The sequence below is a fragment of the Phoca vitulina genome, unplaced genomic scaffold, assembly GCF_004348235.1.
Source record: "Phoca vitulina isolate PV1807 unplaced genomic scaffold, GSC_HSeal_1.0 scaffold2, whole genome shotgun sequence".
In the NCBI taxonomy this organism is placed as follows: domain Eukaryota; kingdom Metazoa; phylum Chordata; class Mammalia; order Carnivora; family Phocidae; genus Phoca; species Phoca vitulina.
Genome location: NW_022589705.1, coordinates 86,002,380 through 86,025,945, shown reverse-complemented (window position 1 = coordinate 86,025,945; position 23,566 = coordinate 86,002,380). Strand labels below are relative to the sequence as shown.

Genomic DNA, 23,566 nt, shown 5'->3' with positions numbered 1-23,566 from the left:
AAATGAGTAATTATTCCTAAATACATTCAACTTTGGCATTTAATGGTTACCTTATTCTAAGGGTTGACCATATCTGAAAGACATACAGTGGCATTTCATCACATGTGCATTTAATTTACAAGAATGTACTATGAGCTTGGCCAAAATGATTTATAAAGAGAAAAATAAATAATGCAGAATTCTTACTGCCATTCTACCCAATGAACGTATACGCTGAGGATGAAATGTGAGATGTGAATCTGATGCTCAGCCTTCAGGAGGTCTTAGTTCCTGACTGATTAGAGAATGGGCACCTGGTAATGGTGGGTGTGTTTCTATGTTTACATTTGCACAACATGGCTCCTGAAACGAAATTTTTGCCTTAAACATTGATTTCAGAACCTAAGCCTGGGTAAGATTCTAGGCTGTACAGAAAAGAATCCAATCCATGCACATGTGATGATCACAAACATATCAGAACCTGATCTGATGAGTATACAACACTAGTGACAGCCAGACTTCATCAAAGCAGCCATCAACAAGAATCATAATGAAACCAATCTGGAACATATTAAATCGTTAACAATTTGGAGTTAACCTCCTTCTAGGAGGCTAGAGTGGACAGACAAGCATTCATTGGCCAAAATAACCACAGTTCATTTTTAAATTTTTTTTTTAAAAGATTTTATTTATTTATTTGACAGAGAGAGACAGCGAGAGAGGGAACACAAGCAGAGGCAGAGGGAGAGGGAGAAGCAGGCTTCCCGTGGAGCAGGGAGCCCGATGCGGGGTTCGATCCCAGGACCCTGAGATCATGACCTGAGCTGAAGGCAGACGCTTAATGATTGAGCTACCCAGGCACCCCTATTTTAAGATTTTTATTTATTTATTTGACAGAGAGAGACACAGCAAGAGAGGGAACACAAGCAGGGGGAGTGGGAGAGGGAGAAGCAGGCTTCCCACGGAGTGGGGAACCCTATGCGGGGCTCGATCCCAGGACCCTGAGATCACGACCTGAGCTGAAGGCAGACGCCTAACGACTGAGCCACCCAGGCGCCCATAACCACAGTTTATTGAAAGGATAAGGCTTTTAGGTTTAAGTAGATTATCCAGAATTTTCCTCACACAAAAAGAGATTTTTCCTCAAAGAACATGCAGGGTTTCCATGTAAATGGGCTGGTGAGGGCCTGAGTTTCCCCGAGGTTAAGGGGTCTCTGCTACCTTACTTACACCGTAATACAGGTCTAACAAAATTTAGGAAACCAAGAGATAAACTTTATGCCCTAGCACAATATACACCAAATGCCATCATATCCACCAACATACTATCAAAATATTATACATCAACACATTATACTGGACATAATTTTACTCTATGAAAACAAATACTTAAAAATATATGTACTTTTAAAATTAACCACTACTCAAGAGCCTAGGAACTGAATACCACTCTTGAGGAGGATACTGACCCTTTGAAAATGTCCTGTTTGCTGAGTTTTTCTGATTGCACCAGCTGATAGAGTAATTGGCCCATGTGATCCCTGGTGATCTGGCTCCTTTCCAGGGTGGACTCCACTCCCATTCTCACAAACACATGTAGCAGGCCCTGGGCATTCAGCTCTTCCACACACTGCATGGCTTCCTGTTCAAACAGCAAATAAAAGCTTACTCTAAAACCTGGATCCCATTACCAGAGTGTTAAAATAAGTGTTTAAAATTTTATACTTATGACAAAGTGAGTAGAAAGCTCCACAAACAAGAGTTTTCAAATTTTTTTTAAACATTAATATAGCTCGGTAAATTGCAGGCTGATATGGGCAATATTAGTCATATTTAAAAACAAAAGAATAGAGGATCTTTACAAGGTTAATGTATTTAGGTTAACAATTTCACTACAGATTACTCAAAGAACCAGAGTCAAAAATGTATTTTTCTAAAAATGTTTACCTGTGTTACACTGATTTAAAAAACTGAAAATGGCATATTATGAAACAGATTCAATATCATGAGTCAAACGATTCAATGTGGCAACTGAGATAATTCTGTTTGGGTATGTTAATATTTGCAAAATCTTCAGTGAAGGTCTTCCTTCCTAGGAATTAAGGTTAGCTTAAGTACTAAAACCTTTTAGGAAGTTCTTGGGGTGTGGGGCTTGTGAAATGGTCCTTACCACAGGGTGATCTGGCTAGGTTCGTGTCTTTGAAGCCTGGAAGCCAGGGTTGCTGAATCACCAATACAGCAGTGTGCGCCTCCCTGCCCTCAGCTACTCAACTCTGAATCCAAAATGCTTTGGTTGAAACCTCTGAAGAGAGTGGCTCTTCTGAGGGGGAAGATACATGTGAGAAGGGCAGCCTCCTGACTGAGGAAGGGAGGAAGGCACATCTAGGTTTCTCACCACTGCTTTATTTCCCCTCTGCTATTTTATTTCATACCTCCCCCACATCTACTTTTTATTTAAAACATTTTCAAACTACAGAGAAATTGAGTACAATGTACACATATATAGCTTCACTTCAATTGTGATTCATCAATTGTTAGTTCTCTTTACATATATATAAGGATTTTAATATCCATATAATGTCAATAAAAATACTGTCTGATAGGGGGGCCTGGGTGGCTCAGTCGGTTAAGCATCAGACTTGTGATTTCAGCTCAGGTCAGGATCTCATGGGTCAAGAGAGATGGAGCCCTGCATCCGGCTCCACACTCAGCAGGGAGTCTTCTTGAGATTCTCTCCCTCTGCCCCTACTTAGGCTTGCTTGCTTTAAAATAAATAAATCTTTTATCACTTCTCAGCCTTTTGGCTAAGATCAAGTGTAAAATAAATAAATCTTTAAAAAAAATGCTATCTGGGGGCACCTGGGTGGCTCAGTCGTTAAGCGTCTGCCTTCGGCTCAGGTCATGATCCCAGGGTCCTGGGATTGAGCCCCGCATCGGGCTCCCTGCTCAGCGGGAAGCCTGCTTCTCCCTCCCTCTCCCACTCCCCCTGCTTGTGTTTCCTCTCTTGCTCTGTCTCTGTCAAAGAAATAAAATCTTTAAAAAATAAAAATAAATAAATAAATAAATGCTATCTGATATATATATATATATATATATATATATATATATATATATATATAAAATATACAAAATGTCTACAATTGTCCCCAAATGTCCAATATAGCTTTTTGTTGTTGTTTTAGGATACAACGAAAAACCCAACATCACATGTCAGGGTGCATGATGTCTCTTTAGACTACTTTAATCTAGATCAGTCCTTTCTTTCCCTTTTATCTTTTTATGACATTGGTATTTTTGGAAACATTCGGCCCAGGTGTCATGTAAAACTGTCTTAAATACACTTTTAACCAATCAATCCTTCCTTTTTCAGCCCCATCTGCACCTTATGCACATTCATAGCCTATTGAGTAAATGACCACCCATCCTTCTAATTTCTAACTTCCAGAATGTTGCTGCTGTCTATTCCCTATGTTCCTTACCCTTGTGAGTTCCTCATTTTAAAGTCCATCATCATTATAATGCTTTTTCAGGAGAGCATGGAAATGAATGCACATATCTTTAGTATTTAACCTGAATTGATTAAATGTCTTCGTTTTTTAAAAAAGATTTTATTTTTAAGTAATCTCTACAGCCAACATGAGGCTCGAACTCACGACCGGAGATCAAGAGTCTCATGCTCTCTCGACTGAGCCAGCCAGGTGCTCCATGAAGTGATTAAGTGTCTTCCATTGGGAATTTATTCACTGGATCTGCATACAGGGTCAACTAACTAGATCACTGTACTTTTAAAAAAAAGATTTTTATTTTTAAGTCATCTCTACACCCAACGTGGGGCTTGAACTTACAACCCCGAGATCAAGGGTCACATTGCTCTACTGACTGAGCCAGCTAGGCGCTCCTTTATCACGGTACTTTTAATGTCTCAGCAATTCATAATCTTGCCCTTTCCCTGATTTTCTCATGGTTTGATTCTTATTTCTTTCAGTACTCAGCTGAAAGGACACCTCCCATGGTCCCTGTGACTGTCCAATCACTGGCTATCATATCACCTAGTTTTACTTCTCTGCACTGAAACATTATTTTTCTTTTTGTATTTGTTGTTTATTTATTAGCTATCTTTAGGGCAGCTCTATATATCCCATTAGATGGTAAGTTCCACAAATGACCCACAGAAGTAGACTATGTTGTTCACTATATATACTACAGAATATCCAGGCAGTCTTCCCAAAATGTGGCTGGCACATTTTAGGTACTCAATGACTATATATCACAGAGGCTAAAAACACAGGGTGTAGAGTTAGACGAATGTAGGTTTGAATCCTGGCTCTGCTACTTACTACTATGTGAGTTTAGGAGTGTAACAATCTTTCAGTCTTAACTTCTTGTCATAGAGTTACTGTGAGGAATATACCTAAGAAAAGGACTGGGCACACTGCCGAACACAAAACAAAGGCTCAATAAGTATTATTTTGTATTATTATTTTTTTAATTAATTTATTTATTTGAGAGAGAGAGACAGAATACGAGCTAGGGGAGGGGCAGAGGGAAGAGGAGAGAGAATCCTCAAGCAGACTCCCCGCTAAGATCAATCTCAGAACCATGAGATCATGACCTGAGCCAAAATCAAGAGTTGGATGCTTAACCAACTGAGCCACCCAGGCACCCCAATTTTTTATTAATAATAGCACCTACTAAGATGCTAGAAAAACCTCTTTCTTAGGATGTGCTCTGTAAGCCTTTAGCACAACATACTAATACACTAAAGGTAATAAGATATAATCTATGCTCTGAAACTACAAGCCTAATTTTATTATTTTTTAAAAAATATTTTAAGTAATCTTTACACCTAACGTGGGCCTCAAACCTACAACAACCCTGAGATCAAGAGTTGCATGCTCTCCCGACTGAGCCAGCTAGGTGCCCCATTTTTATTTTCTTAAGTAATCTCTATTCCCAATGTGGGGCTCAAACTCATGACCCTGAGACCATGAGTCACATGCTCTACTGACTGAGCCAGCCAGGCGCCCCTAGAAAGCTAATTTTACTTTTTATTTTTATTTATTTATTTATTTATTTAAAGATTTTATTTATTTATTAGCAGGAGAGAGAGCACAAGCAGGGGGAGCGGCAGGCAGAGGGAGAGGGAGAAGCAGGCTAAGCAGGGAGCCTGATGCAGAACTCGATCCCAGGACCCTGGGATCATGACCCAAGGGGAAGGCAGACGTTTGACCAACTGAGCCACCCAGGCGCCCCTAGAAAACTAATTTTAAATCCTGAGTAGGCTACTTATCAGCAGCATGGCCCAGAGCGAGTTATTTTACATCTTTGCCTCTCAGCTTCCTTATCTATAAAAATGGCTATTATAATAGTAATAATAATATTATTAGGGAGGATGATCAGGAGAATGATCCTCCTGAGGATTAAATGAATTAATACATGTAAAATATGTAGAACAGCACACCTAGCACATAGTAAGCCCTCACTATGTCTGATAATATTACCTGGTTCTTATCATCACTGCACAGCAGAGCTGCCTTGTACATTGTACAGTGAAATTCCTGAGTCCTTGGGTGCCTGAGTGGCTCAGCTGGTTAAGCATCTGCCTTCGGCTCGGGTCATGATCCCGGGGTCCTGGGACCAAACCCCACATCAGGCTCTCTGCTCAGTGGGAAGCCTGCCTCTCCCCCTGCATGTGCTTTCTTTCTCTCCCTCTCTCTGTCAGATAAATAAAATCTTAAAAAAAAAAAAAAAGAAAGAAAGAAAAAAGAAATTCCTGAGTCCTCTGACTTCCATCTGACTCTGTTTCTTCCATCCTGCAGGCCAGGCCTAGGGCTGATTTTTCAGAGAGCCCTCCTGTTGCACTTAGGTGTTACTAAGGTCTTTTTTTCCCTATGTCTCCAGTTCATCATAGGGTCACTGACAGAGTATATCCTCTCCAACTACCTGGCTCATCATCAAAATTTCTTAGTACTTCTTCTCAATTTTGGACAATTTCAGAGGCTTGAGGGTTTTGGAAGGCTGGGCTATAGTTAATCAAGGTGACTGTTAAGTAGAGAAAGCAGATGACTACATTTGAAAGAACAAGTAAGCCTGAAAGAATTTTTAATATAATGCCAAAGCAAAAATAGTTAATATATCTGACAAATAATTTAACAGATAAGCCTTTGCTGACTCCAGATCCCTAAACTAGGTACTATTATATGATCTTCCTAAGACCCATAGGTCTACTGGCATTTATTATAACTACAATTTAAATACTTAATCTGTGGAGTTAAGTCTTTATGATCTGTCTCTGCCACGAGACTAGAGGGCTCATGAAGTCAGGCATTATGTCTATCTTATTCACTACCATCTTAAAATGAAGATCAAAGAGAAGGCTAGGGCTAAAGAATGGCAGATTCAAAGATGGGTCTTGAATGTTTCACTTAGGCTGTCTGACCCTGACACAGTGCTTACTCCTGGGTGCCTCAGTCTTCTACTTAGGAAATAAATATAAAGTAACATCAGCCATACTTCAAAGTTAATACAAGAATGATGATAAAATGTAAAGATCATGAGAGGCAATATATAGGGAGACAGGAATTCCTAATAATGGTGATGGGTTGTTTTTTGCTCATGAGTATCAAAGTCAATGTGGTTATCCCACAGTGGGGATGGACTGGTGGCCATTCTCCCTTCCTGCCACGTGATCCTGAGAACTCCATTATCAATTTAAAAGAGAATAGTTGGCAAGAGTGCATCAGAGTTGTGCAAACTGAACTGTGTGGGACTTGGATTACTCACTCTAAGTCTTAGTGACAAGTGACTTAGACCACAGCCTAGTTACTGTATCTGTTACGGGGCTTTCTGTGTTGTTGCCCTTTTTTTTTTTTTAATTTCGTTTACCTTAAAATCATTAATGTGTAGAAATTCATCAATGATAGATCTGGACTTCTTCTCCATCTCCAATTCTGACAACGCTGGCTTGTCAGGAGCTGATGTTGCTGGAATTTCTGGTTTCATTCCTAGTGAGGTTAAAAAAAGTGAAAGTAAAAATGACAAAAATTATCATTAAAATGGTGGGATTATGGTTGACAATATTTATGTGTTGTTACATTGAGTTTTCCATAAAAGCATTAGATACAAATTTGACAAGGCAAGACATCTAAAAGCAGAAAAGAGAAGTGTTTATTGTAGCATAGATATACACACCAAGTAACTTCATATTCTACAATTAAAAGAATATAGGGATATGGTAAACTTTTATAATTAAAGCCTTTTTGTTCCTTTCTGCATTTTGATTCTTCTCCACTGCTTCAATGACGAAGAGCACATGAAGCTTGCACAATCATGCACAGAACTCTAACCACATTGGCCTTTGGCAGTTGCTTGAACATGCCATGGTTCTACCTACTTATTATTACTTTGCTCATGGTGCTCCTCCTGGATGGAATACTCTTTCTCTCTGCTCCATACCCATCCCTCCCTATAAACCTATTTAAATCCTACTGGTCCATCAGACCTGAGGGAAGCCTTCCCTGACATATCTCTGTGTCAATTCTAGATAGTTCTTTGTTAAGTACTCTCTTAGAACTCCGCTCCTCTCCTCCACAGCATTTTTCTGTTTGTACATGTATATGACTGAAGGCTGAGGGGGAGATCCTGTGCCCACAATTCACTAGGTGGTCAGTGTGCATGTAGTGAATAAACGAATGACCCAGACAATAAACATAAACATGCACAGAGCAGCTGTGCTATATTATTTACTGCACACATGATATTTTCATGCCCTATCTTGTTATGTTCCCCAAATACCTACCATAGATAAGAAAGCCACATGTCCCAAAGCTAAAAGATCTGAAGTCTAGAGTTGGGAGAAGACATTTCAATTTGTCTTTGAATCCATTTAGATACTATAGTTAGGAAACATAATTTAAATACTGAAACAAATTTGGAAGCTATAAAAATGTTATAAACAACCAGTATCACTTCAGAATTAAGATTTTAAGAATGCTTAAAATTACCTTTAATCTATTTTTCATTGTTGCCATCATCATCATCATCATCATGACATCTAGTACCTTTTTGAAAATCTGTATTTATCAGATAATGTTCTAAGTATTTACCTGTTTTCACTTCTCATTTAATCTTGACCATAATTCTATAAGGGAGTTACATTTACTATCCCCATATAACAGATGAGGAAATAGAAACACAGATAGGTTACATTCATGATAGTAATTTTTAGAGCATTATCGGAGTTGGTCCTCCTGTCATACGCATACTAAACATGTACAAAAACCACAGAAGTTACCAAGATTAAGGTAGCAAAAGACGATCTGACATTTCCTCTTAGGTTTGCCTTGCAGTGGCTCAATAATGTGAGAATTTTCATACATTTGAGGGCTCTACAAAGCACATGCACTCTAATGCACAGTGAGTTGTTATTTTGAGAACCTGTAAGAAATTCAGATTGCTTAATATATAGCAAGTGGCTCTCGTCACCATCACACTTACTAGACAAAGGGAAAAATTTAGAAATTGTTGAACAAAGGGATAACCTGGGAAATGAGAACAATGTTACAAAACTATGAAGGTGCCCTTTATCTTTGAAGACACCAGTGTGTTATTATCACACATTGATTCTGAAATCTACACAGGCACAAGGTCTCCTCTGCATTTCTAATTCCACATTTAAGGCCCAAATCTCCTACCTATATGTATCAAGTCTCTCACCTGACTCCCGGGCCTTGTTTCGGTCAACCTCAGCACTGTTCCTTTCCACATCCATGCCTCCCGTAAGCTGTTTCACGGTCTCTAGCATCTCTCTGCGTTGCTCTTCTTGAGACTGATTGTCCAACAGGTCTTTGCTGCTGCCACCCCTCATGAAAGTATTGGGACGAGCTGCTGCAGATGGAAGGGGCTTATCATTCTTCTCTCTGCCCATGCTTCCACGACTTAAAAGACAAAATACACTTTTCAGAAGAAAGACTACCCCGTCCCCTATATATTCAAATTATAAAATAACACTTAGACTTTCTAAAAGTATGCAGAGTAATTTTTCACACATAACTTCAAAGGTGTGAGCCACCAATTATACTTCAAACTGTATTTATATAAACAAGTAAAATCAGTGCTTTCAAGAGAATGTTAAGCATGCTTTTACTTTTTTCGCAAATGTTAAAAGGGATACTTAAAATTTTAAAATGCCAATGGCAACTCTTTTAGTTTTTAAAATTTTTTACGAATAAAGAAGATAATGATGAATGTATGAGCTAAAAAAGTGAGAGAATACCAAACAAACGTGGTATCACTATGTATCATATAGTGAAGTGCTCTATTGGTTGGCTTACAGAGAATGAATAAAGACCTATAATTACCTGTAATTACAAATTACAGAATTTATTCAGAAACTTCAAATATAAGTAAAATATTTTGAGAACCAAGTAGAAGTAGGTTTTTTTGTTTTTTGTTTTCAAAGATTTATTTGACAGAGAGAGACACAGCGAGAGAGGGAACACAAGCAGGGGGAGTGGGAGAGGGAGAAGCAGGCTCCCCGCTGAGCAGGGAGCCCGATGTGGGGCTTGATCCCAGGACCCTGGGATCACGACCTGAGCCGAAGGCAGACGCTTAACGACTGAGCCACCCAGGCGCCCCTAGAAGTAGGTTTTTAAAAAAGATTTATTTTTGAGAGAGAGCGAGAGCACAGGACTGAGTGCAGGGGGGAGGGGCAGAACGAGAGGGAGAGAGTCCCAAGCAGACTCTGTGCTGAGCCTAATGTGATCACATGACCCCGAGATCACGACCTCAGCTGAAACTGAGAGTCGGATGCTTAACCGACTGCCTCACCCAGGCACCCCAGAAGTAGTTTTTGCATGGCCAAAGTCACACAGTTTATTTAAGAGAGAATCTTCCTATCTCCCTATTTACTCCCTATACTTCCTGTTTAGATAATTCTAATGAGCTAGGCAAATAGTTCCTTGGCCCATAGCAGATCAGGAGCAGCAAATTAAAAGGGAGAGAAGAGAAATGACTAGAGGCACAACAACGATCTAACCTCTGAAAGAACATACACAAGTACTCAAAACGCAGGGCCATCAGGGGAAATTTATGGCAGAGCAAAGAGCCACAAATACTTCAAAAGCACAAATGATGTTTTTTTAAAAAAATTTTATTTATTTATTTGACAGAGAGACACAGCAAGAGAGGGAACACAAGCAGGGGGAGTGGGAGAGGAAGAAGCAGACTCCCCGCTGAGCAGTGAGTCCAATGCAGGGCTCGATCCCAGGACCCTGGGATCATGACCCGAGCCGAAGGCAGATGCTTAATGACTGAGCCACCCAGGCGCCCCACAAATGATGCTTAATGGTAATCTGAGCCATCATTAAAAGTTGAATTATGCTAAGTATATTTTGTTGCAGAAGCCAAGGGAACAGTAACATAGTTTAGAAAGTCTACCTGGTCAAACTGATTACAAAAATAAAAAAAAAAGTTTGAGAGCTTAAAGCAACTTTAGCACTAAAAGCGCTTAAGTCAAAAATTTTGAGGGGTGCCTGGCTGGCTCAGTTGGTAGATTGTGTGACTCTTGATCTTGGGGTCGTAAGTTCGAGCCCCATGCTAGATGTAGAGATTACTTAAATAAATAAAATTTTAAAAATTTTAAATTTTAAAAAATAAAAAATGTTGTTTTCTGTCATTATTCTATAGGTCTTTATTTATTCTCTGTAAGCTAACCAATGGAACACTTCACTATATCAGTCCTACGAAAATGAAAGTAGACAGTAAAATACAGAGAACAGTGAGAAACAAAGGAGAGCCTCAAACATAACTTGAAAAACAGCGTGACAGAAAAACATACGGATAGACTATCCATTCCCTTTAATTCATGTGCTTCAGAGTGTTAGGTTAATCTAGAGCATACTGAGGCATTAGTTTAGCAAGCCCTCCACCAGCCTCCAGGGCTATTTGGGTGGGTTTGGTTTCTTAAGAAACAAGCTATTAGAAACTTGACAGGTAACCTGCTCTTCCTTTCCACCCCATCCCAAATCTACCACTCAATTATGTTCTTATCTTGGAAATTACAGAATGTGAAGATCAAAGGAGGAAAAGAAAAAGAAAATCAACCTTAGGGATAAGAGGTATCCATGCCATAAAGATGATTATCATAGTCTATGTGGGCATGCCTGTGTGTGTGTGTGTGTGTGTGTGTGTGAAAGAGAGAGAGAGAGAGAGAGAATGATACAGAGAGAACAGACATTGACAAATAAGTTAGTCGACTTCTTACCTGGTTAAGGTCCGTCGGGAATCAAACTCTAAAGGTGTAGATGATGTAGACCCTGAAGGTGCTGGAGGTTGCAAAGCAGAGAATCTGTTTAAACTGGAAGCACTTGACCGTAAGGCATCTATAGGTGTTGAGGATTGAGGGAAAAAAAAATACAAATTGCATGATAAAAATGCAGCTGCCTTTTTTTTTTAAGATTTTATTTATTTATTTGAGAGAGAGCATGAGTGGTGGGGAGGAGCAGAGAGGGAGAGGGAGTAGCAGACTCTCTCATCTGAAATATGAGATGAGATCCCAGAACCTCGGGATCATGACCTAAGCCAAAGACAGACGCTTAACTGACTGAGCCACCCAGGCATCCCTCAAATGCAGCTTCTAATTCATCTGCCTCCCTTGGGAGAAAGGTGGATTGTTGGAGACTAGGTATTCCTAACAAGCCTAACAAGGTGATGTCAATCTCCTGGTCCATAGACCATACTCAGAAGCATAATGTTAGAAGGAATTTGTCTGTCTGAGGGATGGGGTAACTGGGTGATGGGCATTAAGGAGGGCACTTGATGTAATGAGCACTGGTTATTATATGCAACTAATGAATCACTAAACTCAACCTCTGAAACTAATAATACACTACATGTTAATTAAATAAGAATAAAAAAGAAGGAATTAGCCTGCAAAAAACCCCCAAAACTTAGAAATCTTTGTTCATTACAACCATTTGCTGCTTTAAAAACATAATAAATTATCCTAGGTAGGGAAGGGGGTGGGAATGGTAGACAGGGAAGGAGAGAGCCAAGCAAAAATAAAACACAATACTGCACTTACAAAAGCTAATATAAATCCTATGTATTTATATGTAAAATTTGCATGTGGGCTTAAGTGAGTAACAAATTTTTTTAAGGATTTGTTTTTTTAATTTATTTGTCAGCGAGAGAGAGAGAGAGAGAGAGAGAGAGAGAGAGCACAAGCGGGGGGAGCGGCAGGCAGAGGGAGAAGCAGGCTCCCTGCTCAGCTGATCTGGGACTTGATTCCAGGACCCTGGGATCATGACCTGAGCCGAAGGCAGACACTTAACTGGCTGAGCCACCCAGGCATCCCAGTAACACAATTTTTTAAAATTTAAAGAATCAAAGATCAAAATTACTTAGTACAAGGGAAATATGGAAAGGGGTTAACACTGAAGTTTTTTACTTTCCTTTGGACTTCCCTAGCTTTTTTAAAAAGATGTGTTTGTGATGATCTAAACATTTGAGTCCTAAGGTAAAATCTCTCAAAATCTTTTTTTTTTTAAAGATTTTATTTATTTATTTGACAGAGAGAGACACAGCGAGAGAAGGAACACAAGCAGAGGGAGTGGGAGAGGGAGAAGCAGGCTTCCCGCCGAGCAGGGAGCCCGATGTGAGACTCAATCCCAGGACCCTGGGACCATGACCTGAGCCGAAGGCAGACGTTTAACGACTGAGCCACCCAGGTGCCCCAAAATCTGACTTTTGATAAGTATTTTGAAAAATATTTCACTCTAGTTCTTTTACAACTCCCTTTTACAATTCTTTTTCTTAGCAAAATGAGTTTTCTTTTTCATTTGGGGTACTAGTAATTTCTCTAATTATACTGAGTTTGTGAGTATCAACTTTAACAAGGGAACCTAAGAGATTAAAGTCTTAAACAGCCTAACTGAACTAAAAAAACTGTAAATATCTAAAATACCTAAGGATCCATAGTGAGAGGGACACCAGTAAGTTTGGGCATGCTTCGTCTATAGATCTTTTCCTAAAACCATTATTAAATGATTGTGGGAATGTGCTATAAGGTGAATACTGACCAGGTTCCCGAGAAGGGACACTTCATACTTACCAGTCTCACTTGCCTTTGCTCCACCACTGCTGCCCTTTCCCCAACTGCCCAGCTGTGCTTTAGGTACCAGCTGAATTTTCTCATCAATTGTGGGCTGTAACATAAGTGACCACAAACCAATTATAGGAAACATTCGAGAACAGTTTATCTTCTTTTTCCATAAAGATTTATTTATTTTAGAGAGACACAGTGAGCATGCATGTGAGTGGCGGGGAGAGGCAGAGGGAGAAGGAAAGAGAGAATCTCAAGTGAACTCCCCACTGAGCACAGAGCCCAATGCTGGGCTCGATCTCATGACCCTGAAATCATGACCTGAGTTGAATTCAAGAGTCAGCTGCTCAACCAACTCAGCCACCCAGGTGCCCCTAGAATGGTTTATCTTCTTTTCCCCTTCAGTGCAGTGAAAACCAACTTGGGCAAAAAAAAAAGTCCTTGGAATGCCAATTTAAGAAATAGAAACTGGAGCTGTTCACATTCACATGGGATTCTGGTGGACCCTGAACTACTTTCCTGGAATCCAGCTTCCACAAAACAGTTTGGAACCACTGGTCTGGAGAATGTGTTCAGGTCCTCTAAGATGGTACACCATTTGACTAAATGTAAGTAGTTTCTAGTAATTCCTCCTGTCTAGTAATGCCCAGTGAATATATAAATTTTGTATACTACAAAATTAACTCATTAATGTCTTCACATTACTGTTAGAAAACAGGTCAAATGGCACAAAGATTTCATATTTCAGCAAAGCCTAATACGTGGGGGATAAGGATGGAGAAGTGGAATGGCAGTATTCAATAAAAGGGAATAAGAAAAAAGTGAATATAGGATATTAGACAGGAAGTTAAGATGCCTAAGGTTTAATCCCCCAAAGACAACTTTAGCAAAAGTGAATAGAATTAGAATGTAATACTAATTAGAAAACACATACCACAGTAAGCTGCAATGTAGTTCTTTGTAGTAAAAGTGTTGATAAATTCCAATAGTGCTGCCTTGCTCTACCACATGCTGTCACACAAATCTCTCCCAGTTAACAATGCATTTGTTTAAAGGTTTTGAACTTTATTTCTAGAGTATTTAAGTAGAGTACCTATAGTGTAACTACCTGAATATACACAAAATTTATTTTAAAAGTTTACAAGCTTGAAAAATATTAATAATGTTGTAGTTTTAATACCAAAATTATTCTTTTTTTATAGCATCCATGCATGGAAACAATATTTAAAAACACAAATATTATTTTCAAAGATGTTGGGGTTGATGTTGGAGGGATTCTCTTAACATAAGATTTTTGTTAAAACAGTCTCTTGCTAGAAACAGAAGTGGATGGGAATCAAGCTGTATTCAGCAATGGAATCCCTGCAATGAGACATAAATAACTAGAAGAATGTACCAGAATCTTAGAGAACAAGATCCTTGCTAATTAAAATCAAGAGCAATTTAGAGAAGGAATGTTCTATCCTGAAGCAATACTTTGACAAGATGAAAATGACATAGCCAATCTTCTTCCAGTTTTCTCAGTCTTTTTTTTTCTGTCAGTTCTCTTCTTTCATTTGATGTTTCCACATTAGCTTTAGATTGCTATTAGTATCCTACTGGTAGGCTGCCGATTTTCAGAACTATGGAAAGTGTATTCCACAGGAAGGATCAAACTAGACTTCCAAATGATTTCTAAAACCCACTGGGCTGTAGAAGCTTCCACTTCTACAAAAGGTAATGCCACTTTCTCTATGTTCTCCAAGGTTCTTCACCTGACTTACAGTGATCAACTTCTGCTGAAAACATCTGCTAAGAGAAACCTATTTCCTCTTACCGCCCATGGATTCTCAAGAGAGAAGAAGGCTGAACATATTAAATCTTCATCACAGAATGATTTCTAGTAGTAGGTCTTCTGTGCTTTCTTTTAGGCTTTGGATATGGCAAACCATTATATTCCTTTCAAGTAAGGCTTAAACAGATAGTTGCTTCTTCCCCAGAGCTAAGGATACATTGTATAAAGCTTATAATTTATAGCTACTTTAGTATCATTATCATCATCTCTCTTATAATAAGCATCTTTTAACTTTAGGAATTAAATTTGTCACTTCCACCTTAGTAAACCCTCCAAGAAATGAGAAGAACACCAGGACAAGTAGTAAGAACACACGGATCAATACTGACTTGTAGAAAAGCATCTGCATTAAAAAAAAAAAAACACTCCCCAATAAAATCTGCAGTATGGCTGTTTTATATGAACAAGAAATAATTTTGAGAGTCACGTTCTCAGGCTGTTATAAGTTGTGTTTTAAATGTCATACTCACCTTAGTGATTTTAAGGAATTTTGAGGGGTCTAGTACCCGACTATTCTTGGCCCCTTGTACAGTGTTCCATCCACCTTCATCCACTCTCTGGACGCCTGCAGGGAGAACAGAGTGAACCAGTCTCTCATCTACCTCAAGTCAGTTTGACAGTGAAAGAGTGAGCAGTATTTTCAACTCAGCAGCTCCAATGAAAATCAAGGAAAAGGACAAAAGAGATTGTTAAAGCACTGCTGACAATCTCTTTAACATCCAGGACGAAATGAAGATATCAGGTAGAAATACCTGAGAGCCGACCTAGGAGAAAGTAACTGATACAAGAGATTCAGTGCTAGACACACAAGGGCCAAATCTAGTGTTTATAGTGCATGATTAGAACACTTCAGGAGAAATCAGATGGAAATTATTTATTACAAAGTTTATTTCACTTAATAGTGTCAAATGACACAGTACACTTGGCTCATTTCCCCAAAACCTGCTTCTCCAAACCATCAGCTGCTCAGGCAGAAACCCTTGATTCCTATTTCTCTCACACACACTTGGCAGCAAATCTTGTCAGTTCAACCTTTACAATATATTCAGCATCTAGCTCCTTCTTATTACTACCAACACTACCATTTTGGTTTTCACCAGCAACACTTGGTCGATTAGTATAAAAACATCTTCACTAGCTCCACTGCTTCCACCCTCAACTGTCTGTATCATGGCGGTCAGCATGACCCTAATTAAGTGTAAGTCAGGTCCTGTCACTTCTCTACTCAAAACACTCCTGTTAATCTCTCCATCTCACTCAGACAAAAAACTGTATTACTTCTAAATGGCCTACAAGCTCTGAGTAATCCAGCCTCCTGCCTCTCAAATCCCATCTTCCACTACTCTCTCCCTATGCTCTTTGCTTTAGCCACACTGGCCTCTTCGCGGTTCCCTGAAAATGCTACCTCAGAGCCTTTTACTTACTATTCCTTTTGCCTAAAAACCTTTCCCCAGATATCCATATGGCTTAATTCCTTCATACTTCCTTCAGGTTTTCACTCAAATTCCAACTTTAACAGGCACCCCAACCACCCTATTTAAAATTGCACCTTTACCCACCAAGCCTGGCACCACCCACACTTCCTCCCTGTTTTATCTTTTTCTCTAGAATAAAATGATCTGACAAAATTACATATTTTATTTGAGCGTTTGTTGTCTATCCCCCTGGTACTGTGTAAGCTGCACGAAGGAAGGGATTTTGTCTCTCCTGTTAAGTGATGGGCACTTAATATTTGTTGAATGTAAGACCACCAAACTGTCTATCCAAAAACTTTTCTGATCCTCATATACGTGATTTTCTTTGTGCTGACATTACTGATCATGAACAAACTTGTTTCTTGTTTGTTTCTTATATCCTAGTACTCCTTCCTCTCCAGTTGTTATCTGTTACTTTTCCAAGAGTTCTTTTCTTCCTTTAGTCATCTGTGGACATCTTTCCATGGATTGGGCTTTCAATCTAGTTCAATAATAAATAAAAGTCATTATGTGAAAGGCACTCTGCTAGGTTCTATGGTGAGGAAGGTGAGGAAGTGTGGTGTCCCATGAAACTTAAAAGTACACTTTCTTCCATGGAGGATTCATCTCTTGTAACTTCACTATGAGCTCTACTGTCTGTGATAAATAATAGTTAATGGTTGTTGAGTATTTACTATGTGCCATTTGCTATGCTGAACACTTTACATATTATGCCTCACTTCATCCTCACACAAATCCTATGAAGGAGAGCGGAAATTCAAACCCAAACAGTTTGATTCCAGAGTCTATGCTCTCAACCATTACACTTACATGACCCAGTAACTAGCGTGCTCACGTAACAGCACAGTGGACAAATGAGCGCTCCTATCTGGATGCCCTCCTGCCATCCCAAAATAAACAGGCTTATGAGAAGAATGATCATTTCCCTTCTGAAAAAGTTTCCTCTTCCAATGTTCTTAAACTTAGTCAATGAACTTCCTATTTTCTCCAGTGTAAAATGCCTTCTATTTCACCTTTCACATTTTCCCCATTTCTTCCTTTTATAATTATTGTTACCAGGATTTCAGCAACGAAACATTTCTGAGTTCAGTGTACCCCTTTGATTCATCGTGTAAAAAGCAACAGATTTGTTTTATTTACATACCACTAGCATGATATTATCCCTTTGTTCAAAAATTTATGATGGCTCCTTAATGTCTACCATGTACAAAGTCAAAAGTTCTTAATCTGGCTTCATTCTTCCAGACAAACATTTTCCCACTGATTCTGAACACTTAAATTTTGCTCCAATCAGGCCTGTCTATGCCTCTTTCCAATATATGTTTATTTTAATTTCATGACTAAAATTATTCCTTTCCTTCCAAATATTTAGCATCCACCAGGACCCAGTTCAAGGGTGCCTTCCTCAAGTAAAGATCTCTTCTAGCTTTCTTCTTCTCCTCTGAGTTTTAACAATTTTAATTGAGAATACATTTCATAATTGGTATTATCTTCTACTTGACAAATGTTCCCTTTATTAGTTTTGCCTTTCCAGATAAACCGTAAGCTTTCAGAGAAAAGAAACTGTATCTTCCACTTCTTTTTATATCCCTCCCAATTCTCAGTATACAGAAGATGCTCAATAAAGTCTTGTTGTCAAGAAACCATGTTGAGTCCTGCATTCTTGGCTTTTACTCAAAAAACCAGTCTCCAGGTGAAACTGCTTCACTTACCAATTACCACTCTATTCTTTGGTTTATTCTTTCTGATGTCATTTCACATCTAAATATAGAATTCTTAAACATCTGTCCTTCATCTCCCTAGTTTTCCTAACATCCCAGTGGACTCCACCCCTCACCTGTTCTTCTCTTCTCTTTGGTCATGAGCTGCTGGACCTTCCTTTGCTCTTCTTGTTCTTCTATTTTAGCCTCTTTGTGAATCTGTTCAATAGTTTTAGGCCCTTGATCTGCTCTTCGAGATACCCAATTGCACTACAAAAGAAGAAAACAACATTATCAGCTAGAAAACAAAAAATGAACATAACAAAATTTTGAAAATCTATTTTATACTTCTTACTGCTGGAAAAGTGTAAAATATATTTAAAATATGTACTACAGTACTTTTTTCATCTGTCTTACAGATGGCACCATGTGCAGTTTGGGATTAGAGACAAAGAATTAGTCTTGGGGCGCCTGAGTGGCTCAGTTGGTTAAGCATCAGACACTTGATTTCGGCTTGGGTCACGATCTCAGGTTTGTAAGATCGAGCCCCACATCAGTCTCTGTGCTCAGCGGGGAGTCTGCTTGAGATTCTCTTTCCCTCTCCCTGTGCTCCTTATCCCCATGTGCCCTCTCTCTCAAATAAATCTTTAAAAAAATTTAAATTTGTCTCAATCAACCTTGAACTACTGTATACTGAGTATTCCAATAGCCAATGAATAAAGAGTGAAAGATTGATCCAAATGTATTTTTAAAAAATCATCTTGTGTATTTGTAAGGAGGAGGCAGGATAGGAATCAAGAAGCTCAGAATTCTTTGGCCTTGTCTTAATCTGGGTTATTGGTACCTAATTCATATCACATTCCATGGGGGCTCTAAATCGAGAATGACTAGCATTTTTCTTCCTCCCATATCATGGCTCTGATATCCTGCACAAAGTGCCACCTCTCTGCCCTTTGGTTATCCTATTAAGGACAAGACAAGTTGTCTCATTACAATTATACTTCTCCCCTTCCTTCCCAGCCATAATCCCAACATCTGATAGAAGTACAAGTAATTGAGGGCATGGGCGAAGAAGTTTTTTACATTTATTTACATTTGCTAGAGGCAAGGATGGCAAATAGGTTCAAATCAGCACACAAATTCTGATCACCTGGTAGTGGCTTTGGTAATAAGAAGAATAGTGAGGTCACATTTAACCTTTAGCAAGATAAAGAACCATCACCAGTGCTATGTAGTCTGGGTATAGGGCAGGGAAGAGCTAGGACCTGCATTCTTTCTCTAGTTTAGGGTCAGCTGTAGTAAGTAAGAAGAGAGAAAAGAGGTGGCAGTAGTAAACACTGCACCTGTTATGAGAAATGAGAAGCAGCAGCAGCAGAACAGGAGGATATACAGGAAAAACAACAGAGAAGAAACACCATCTCCTATGAGCTGGGCACATTACATAATCACCTCACTGAAGCTTTGTAACACACGTTCAAGGTAGGCAATATCCTCATTTTAGAGAATAAATATGTAAGGCTCAGGCAAGTTAATTTTTTTTTTTTAAGGATTTTATTTATTTATTTGACAAAGAGAGAGACAGTGAGACAGGGAATACAAGCAGGGGGAGTGGGAGAGGGAGAAGCAGGCTTCCCGCACAGCAGGGAGCCTGATGCGGGGCTCGATCCCAGGACCCTGAGATCACGACCTGAGCTGAAGTCAGATGCTCAACGACTGAGCCACCCAGGTGCCCCTCAGGCAAGTTAATTATAATCATTTTGAAGATGAGGACTCCTGATTATTTAGCACCTTAAAACTAAATTTAACTGACCACAGTTTGAATTCAGAATGGCTGATTTAAAAAATGCAATGTGGTTTCATAATTAGCACAGAGAGAAGAAATATAAGAGGCACGTATATATGCTTTGTATCCTTTCACACAGCTCTGTCATGGAAGTGAGTCAATTCAGTTCTGGGAGTCCTTCCTGCAGCATTAAGTTTTTACACATGTACATATTAGGACATCCTCCCCAGTCCAATTCCTCAAAAAAGACTGGAGTAGTTGCCTTACATTTTTCTACTTACCAGCCTTAGGTCTATCACATCCTGAAGCATGAATCGAATCCTAGATGAGGTTTTTCGTTCTTTCACGATTTTCTCCATCTGATTAAAATACTGGTCCATACGTGGCTGCAAGAGACAAAACCATTCAGTATTCCTGGCTGAGGAATTCTAGTGTAATTTTACCATATAAAACTTTTAAATGGCCTAGGAATACAACTTATAGCCAAAAGATAATGAGGTTGAATTTTTTTTTTTTTAACATTTTATTTATTTGACAGAGAGATAGAGCACAAGTAGGCAGAGCGGCAGGCAGAGGCAGAGGGAACAGACTCCCCACTGAGTGGGAAGCCTGACGTGGGACTTGATTCCAGGACCCTGGGATCATGACCTGAACCGAAGGCAGATGCTTAACGACTGAGCCACCCAGGCGCCTGAGGTTGAATTTTTAATTGAGCATATGATGCCCAAAAAAAAGATTATGTATGCTGAGGGCTCTAGTCATGTGACAGGCAAACAGAATGCAAATGGAAGTGTCATGCTGCAGCCCCTGGAACCTTCCTTAAGAGAGGTGGCCATGTCCTCTGCCCCTTTCCAACCTTCTCTGCTGAGAATGTAAGGACAAGGGCTATACCTTGGGGATGACAGAATGTTAAGCTGGAGGAAATGGACTGTTTGTCACCTGTGACCACCAAACCAGCCTCAGATTTCTTACCTCTGAACTTTATTTACGTGAGTGAGAAATAAACCTTAATCTTGCATAAACCACCATATTTGGGATTTTTTTGTCACAAACATAATTCCAGCTGATTCAGATGTTATGAAACATTTCTGATATTACTTCTTTGAAGCAATTCTAATTTTCCTACCCCTTATTTGGAGAGCACCATGTTATGTTTGAGTCATAATATTGTTAATGATTTCTTATATTATAGTTAGATAGCCCTGCGGTTAATTCAAGCATAAACTTAAGAAAACTACTGGGTCTTCGCTTCTGTAACATCCTCAGTCCTGGCCCACAGTAGCTATTCTCCTCTTATTTCTGCCGACAATTTGCTATACATAAAAATGACCTGTGAAATGGTCACGCATAAAAAGGAAAAGGGACAAATAATCTGAACAATTCACAAGGTGGCCTTTATATAATTTGGGACCCTCTTCACTTCTTACCATGATGGAAAGGTGGTAAGGAGCTCAATGGCCAAACACTGACAATGAAAAGGGCAAAAGAGAAGACAAAGCGGCAGCCTAGACTGCCGGGGTGAGATGGAACACTCCTATTCATGGTTCTAGTTCTTTTGTGACTGACAGAGGCCATGCTGGGTGCTTCTGAGACTGGGGCGCTCACCTTTGCCTTCTCGAAGTCCAGGTCTCTGCCGATGGTGGTGAGCAGGCGGCACAGGCATTCCAGGGACTCCTCATCATGGTTCTTCAGCAGCTTCACCACACAGTCGTGCATGATGGCTTCTGTCAGCATCTTGAGTTTGAAGAGTTCCCCAATAAACTTGATGTTACCAATGGATCTCCGCCGGGCTTTGTCCTTAGCTTCTTCTAGTTCATCATGAAGCCTCGTCCTCTCCTCTGGCTGTTGTATAAGGAAGAGTAATAGGAGCTTGATGAAGACAACTGTACTGCACACGAGATGCTAAGAACATACACTCTGACTCATGGTCTTATCCCGTGTGGAAGCCAGGGATACTCTGAGAATCTGACAGCAACTGTAGACCTACTCCTCAGAAAACAACCACACCCAAAACTTTGCATCCATTTCAGGAGATTTCTGGAACTCAGTGACCTCTCTGAAATCTGGGCTCTGAATTCCTGTCTTAGAAGGTTGAGTTGCTCTAACAGGTGGCACTAAAAGGAATAAAGCATTCCTCTAAACTTCAATATAATGTCTCCACATGATAAAAGGGCCACAGTCATCTACTGAAGTAGCAGGGATATATAACCAGCTTCATGAAAATTCTGTTTGATAACACTCAGAGAGCACAAGCACACTGCCTTTCTGTGCAAATACTCACAGCACTGGCAGCCTCGAGTTCTTTCTGCTTCTTCTCAAAGACATCATCATCTGCTTTATCTTTTTCAAACTCCTTCTGGCAGCGGTTCAGTAGCAGCTTCCGGAAATTCACTGTATTACCAGGTTTGTCTGCCATGGGTACTTTCAGCTGCATCCATACAGGAAAATGCAAAAGCATCAAGATTACTTATAACATTCAATGATTCTCTCAAAATACCTATTTTCTTCATTGAACTACAGGTAATGCTGAATGAACTACAGGTAAGCATCTACAAGAGGTACACAATTTAGCTTCAGGCAGTTCATGTTTTAGTGGTAAGAGTTCTACAATTTTATACAGAAAAGATATACATTCCTCTCATACAAATGTACTCCATCTTTATGGTTGGTTGTGTCTCTAGCTGACTTTGAAATCCATGTCTTATTATAACAACTACAACTCTGCCCTTATCTAAGACCTTTGTAACTCTACAGGGTTTTACCTTTGTTTTTCTTACTACCATTGTAGGTACTTTGGTTTAAAGGAACAGATAGAAATGACATAAAGCATGGCCATAGGAAAACTGTTGTGGGTGGGATCCTTATTCTAGAAAAAAGCAGATGGTGGGGAGGACAAATTTGAGGATTTTTCAGATATCTTGTCCTCAGGGGAATGTCATTAACACTGTGATGCTGGTACTTACCATGACTATCAATGCACTATGTTTATTGATTACTTCTTATGTGCCCAAAGAAAATACTAGTTTTCCAAAAGTTCAGTCTAAAAAATGGCCACCTAAGAAACATTCTTTTGATACACGGGAAGACCCAGACTGGAGGGGGTAGACCATGTGGAGGCAAGATGCTTACAAGGTTTCCGTTCGAGTCTCAGAACTGCTTTCTAGTAACAGCAATAGCTCGTATCTTCAAGGTTATGTGTAACCAAACAAAGAGACATAAGAAAGTGGACTGCTGCACTGATTGACTAAAATTAACCATTTTACAGATGCAATCCCCCTAAGCACCATTTTGAACAGCTACTGTGTAACACAGCAAAATGGTTTTTCTGGAATCACAAAGTGGCTCCCAAAGTTCTGAAATGCATGCTTTGCCCTAGGTTTAATGGGACAACTTGGTAAAAAACAGAATGCAATGTATTTACACTCACAAAAGAGTTGTTATCAACCAGAATGAACTTGGACAGCTGCTGACTAAGGCTGCATGGCTAGAGAAACTTCTTGAGAACTGAAGACTATGATGCTATACTGGATTTGTGCTAGAACTGATGGACACCCTCTCCAACTGATTCCCTATGACACATGAAAGACCATTTAACAGTCCAGTTTTCTTGTTTTTTTTTTTTTTTAACATTTCATTTTTAGGTAATTTCTACACCCAACAAGGGGCTCGAATTCACAATCCTGAGATCAAGAG

General features: G+C 39.5%; 1 protein-coding gene across 18 annotated transcripts in view; it reads right to left on the bottom strand.

Moving 5' to 3' along the window:
• The window catches only part of EIF4G3 (eukaryotic translation initiation factor 4 gamma 3), a 333,115-nt gene that overhangs the window by 27,178 nt on the left and 282,371 nt on the right, over positions 1 to 23,566 (bottom strand). For all 18 annotated transcript variants that reach the window (XM_032391835.1, XM_032391889.1, XM_032391850.1 and 15 more), the window contains 10 exons: positions 22,155 to 22,301; positions 21,479 to 21,715; positions 20,155 to 20,259; positions 18,228 to 18,360; positions 15,386 to 15,480; positions 13,091 to 13,184; positions 11,243 to 11,360; positions 8,695 to 8,915; positions 6,865 to 6,983; positions 1,449 to 1,621 (listed from right to left, as the gene is read on the bottom strand). In XM_032391835.1, coding sequence (XP_032247726.1) covers positions 1,449 to 1,621; positions 6,865 to 6,983; positions 8,695 to 8,915; positions 11,243 to 11,360; positions 13,091 to 13,184; positions 15,386 to 15,480; positions 18,228 to 18,360; positions 20,155 to 20,259; positions 21,479 to 21,715; positions 22,155 to 22,301 — 1,442 coding nt within the window. The remainder of the gene's footprint in view (positions 1 to 1,448; positions 1,622 to 6,864; positions 6,984 to 8,694; positions 8,916 to 11,242; positions 11,361 to 13,090; positions 13,185 to 15,385; positions 15,481 to 18,227; positions 18,361 to 20,154; positions 20,260 to 21,478; positions 21,716 to 22,154; positions 22,302 to 23,566) is intronic.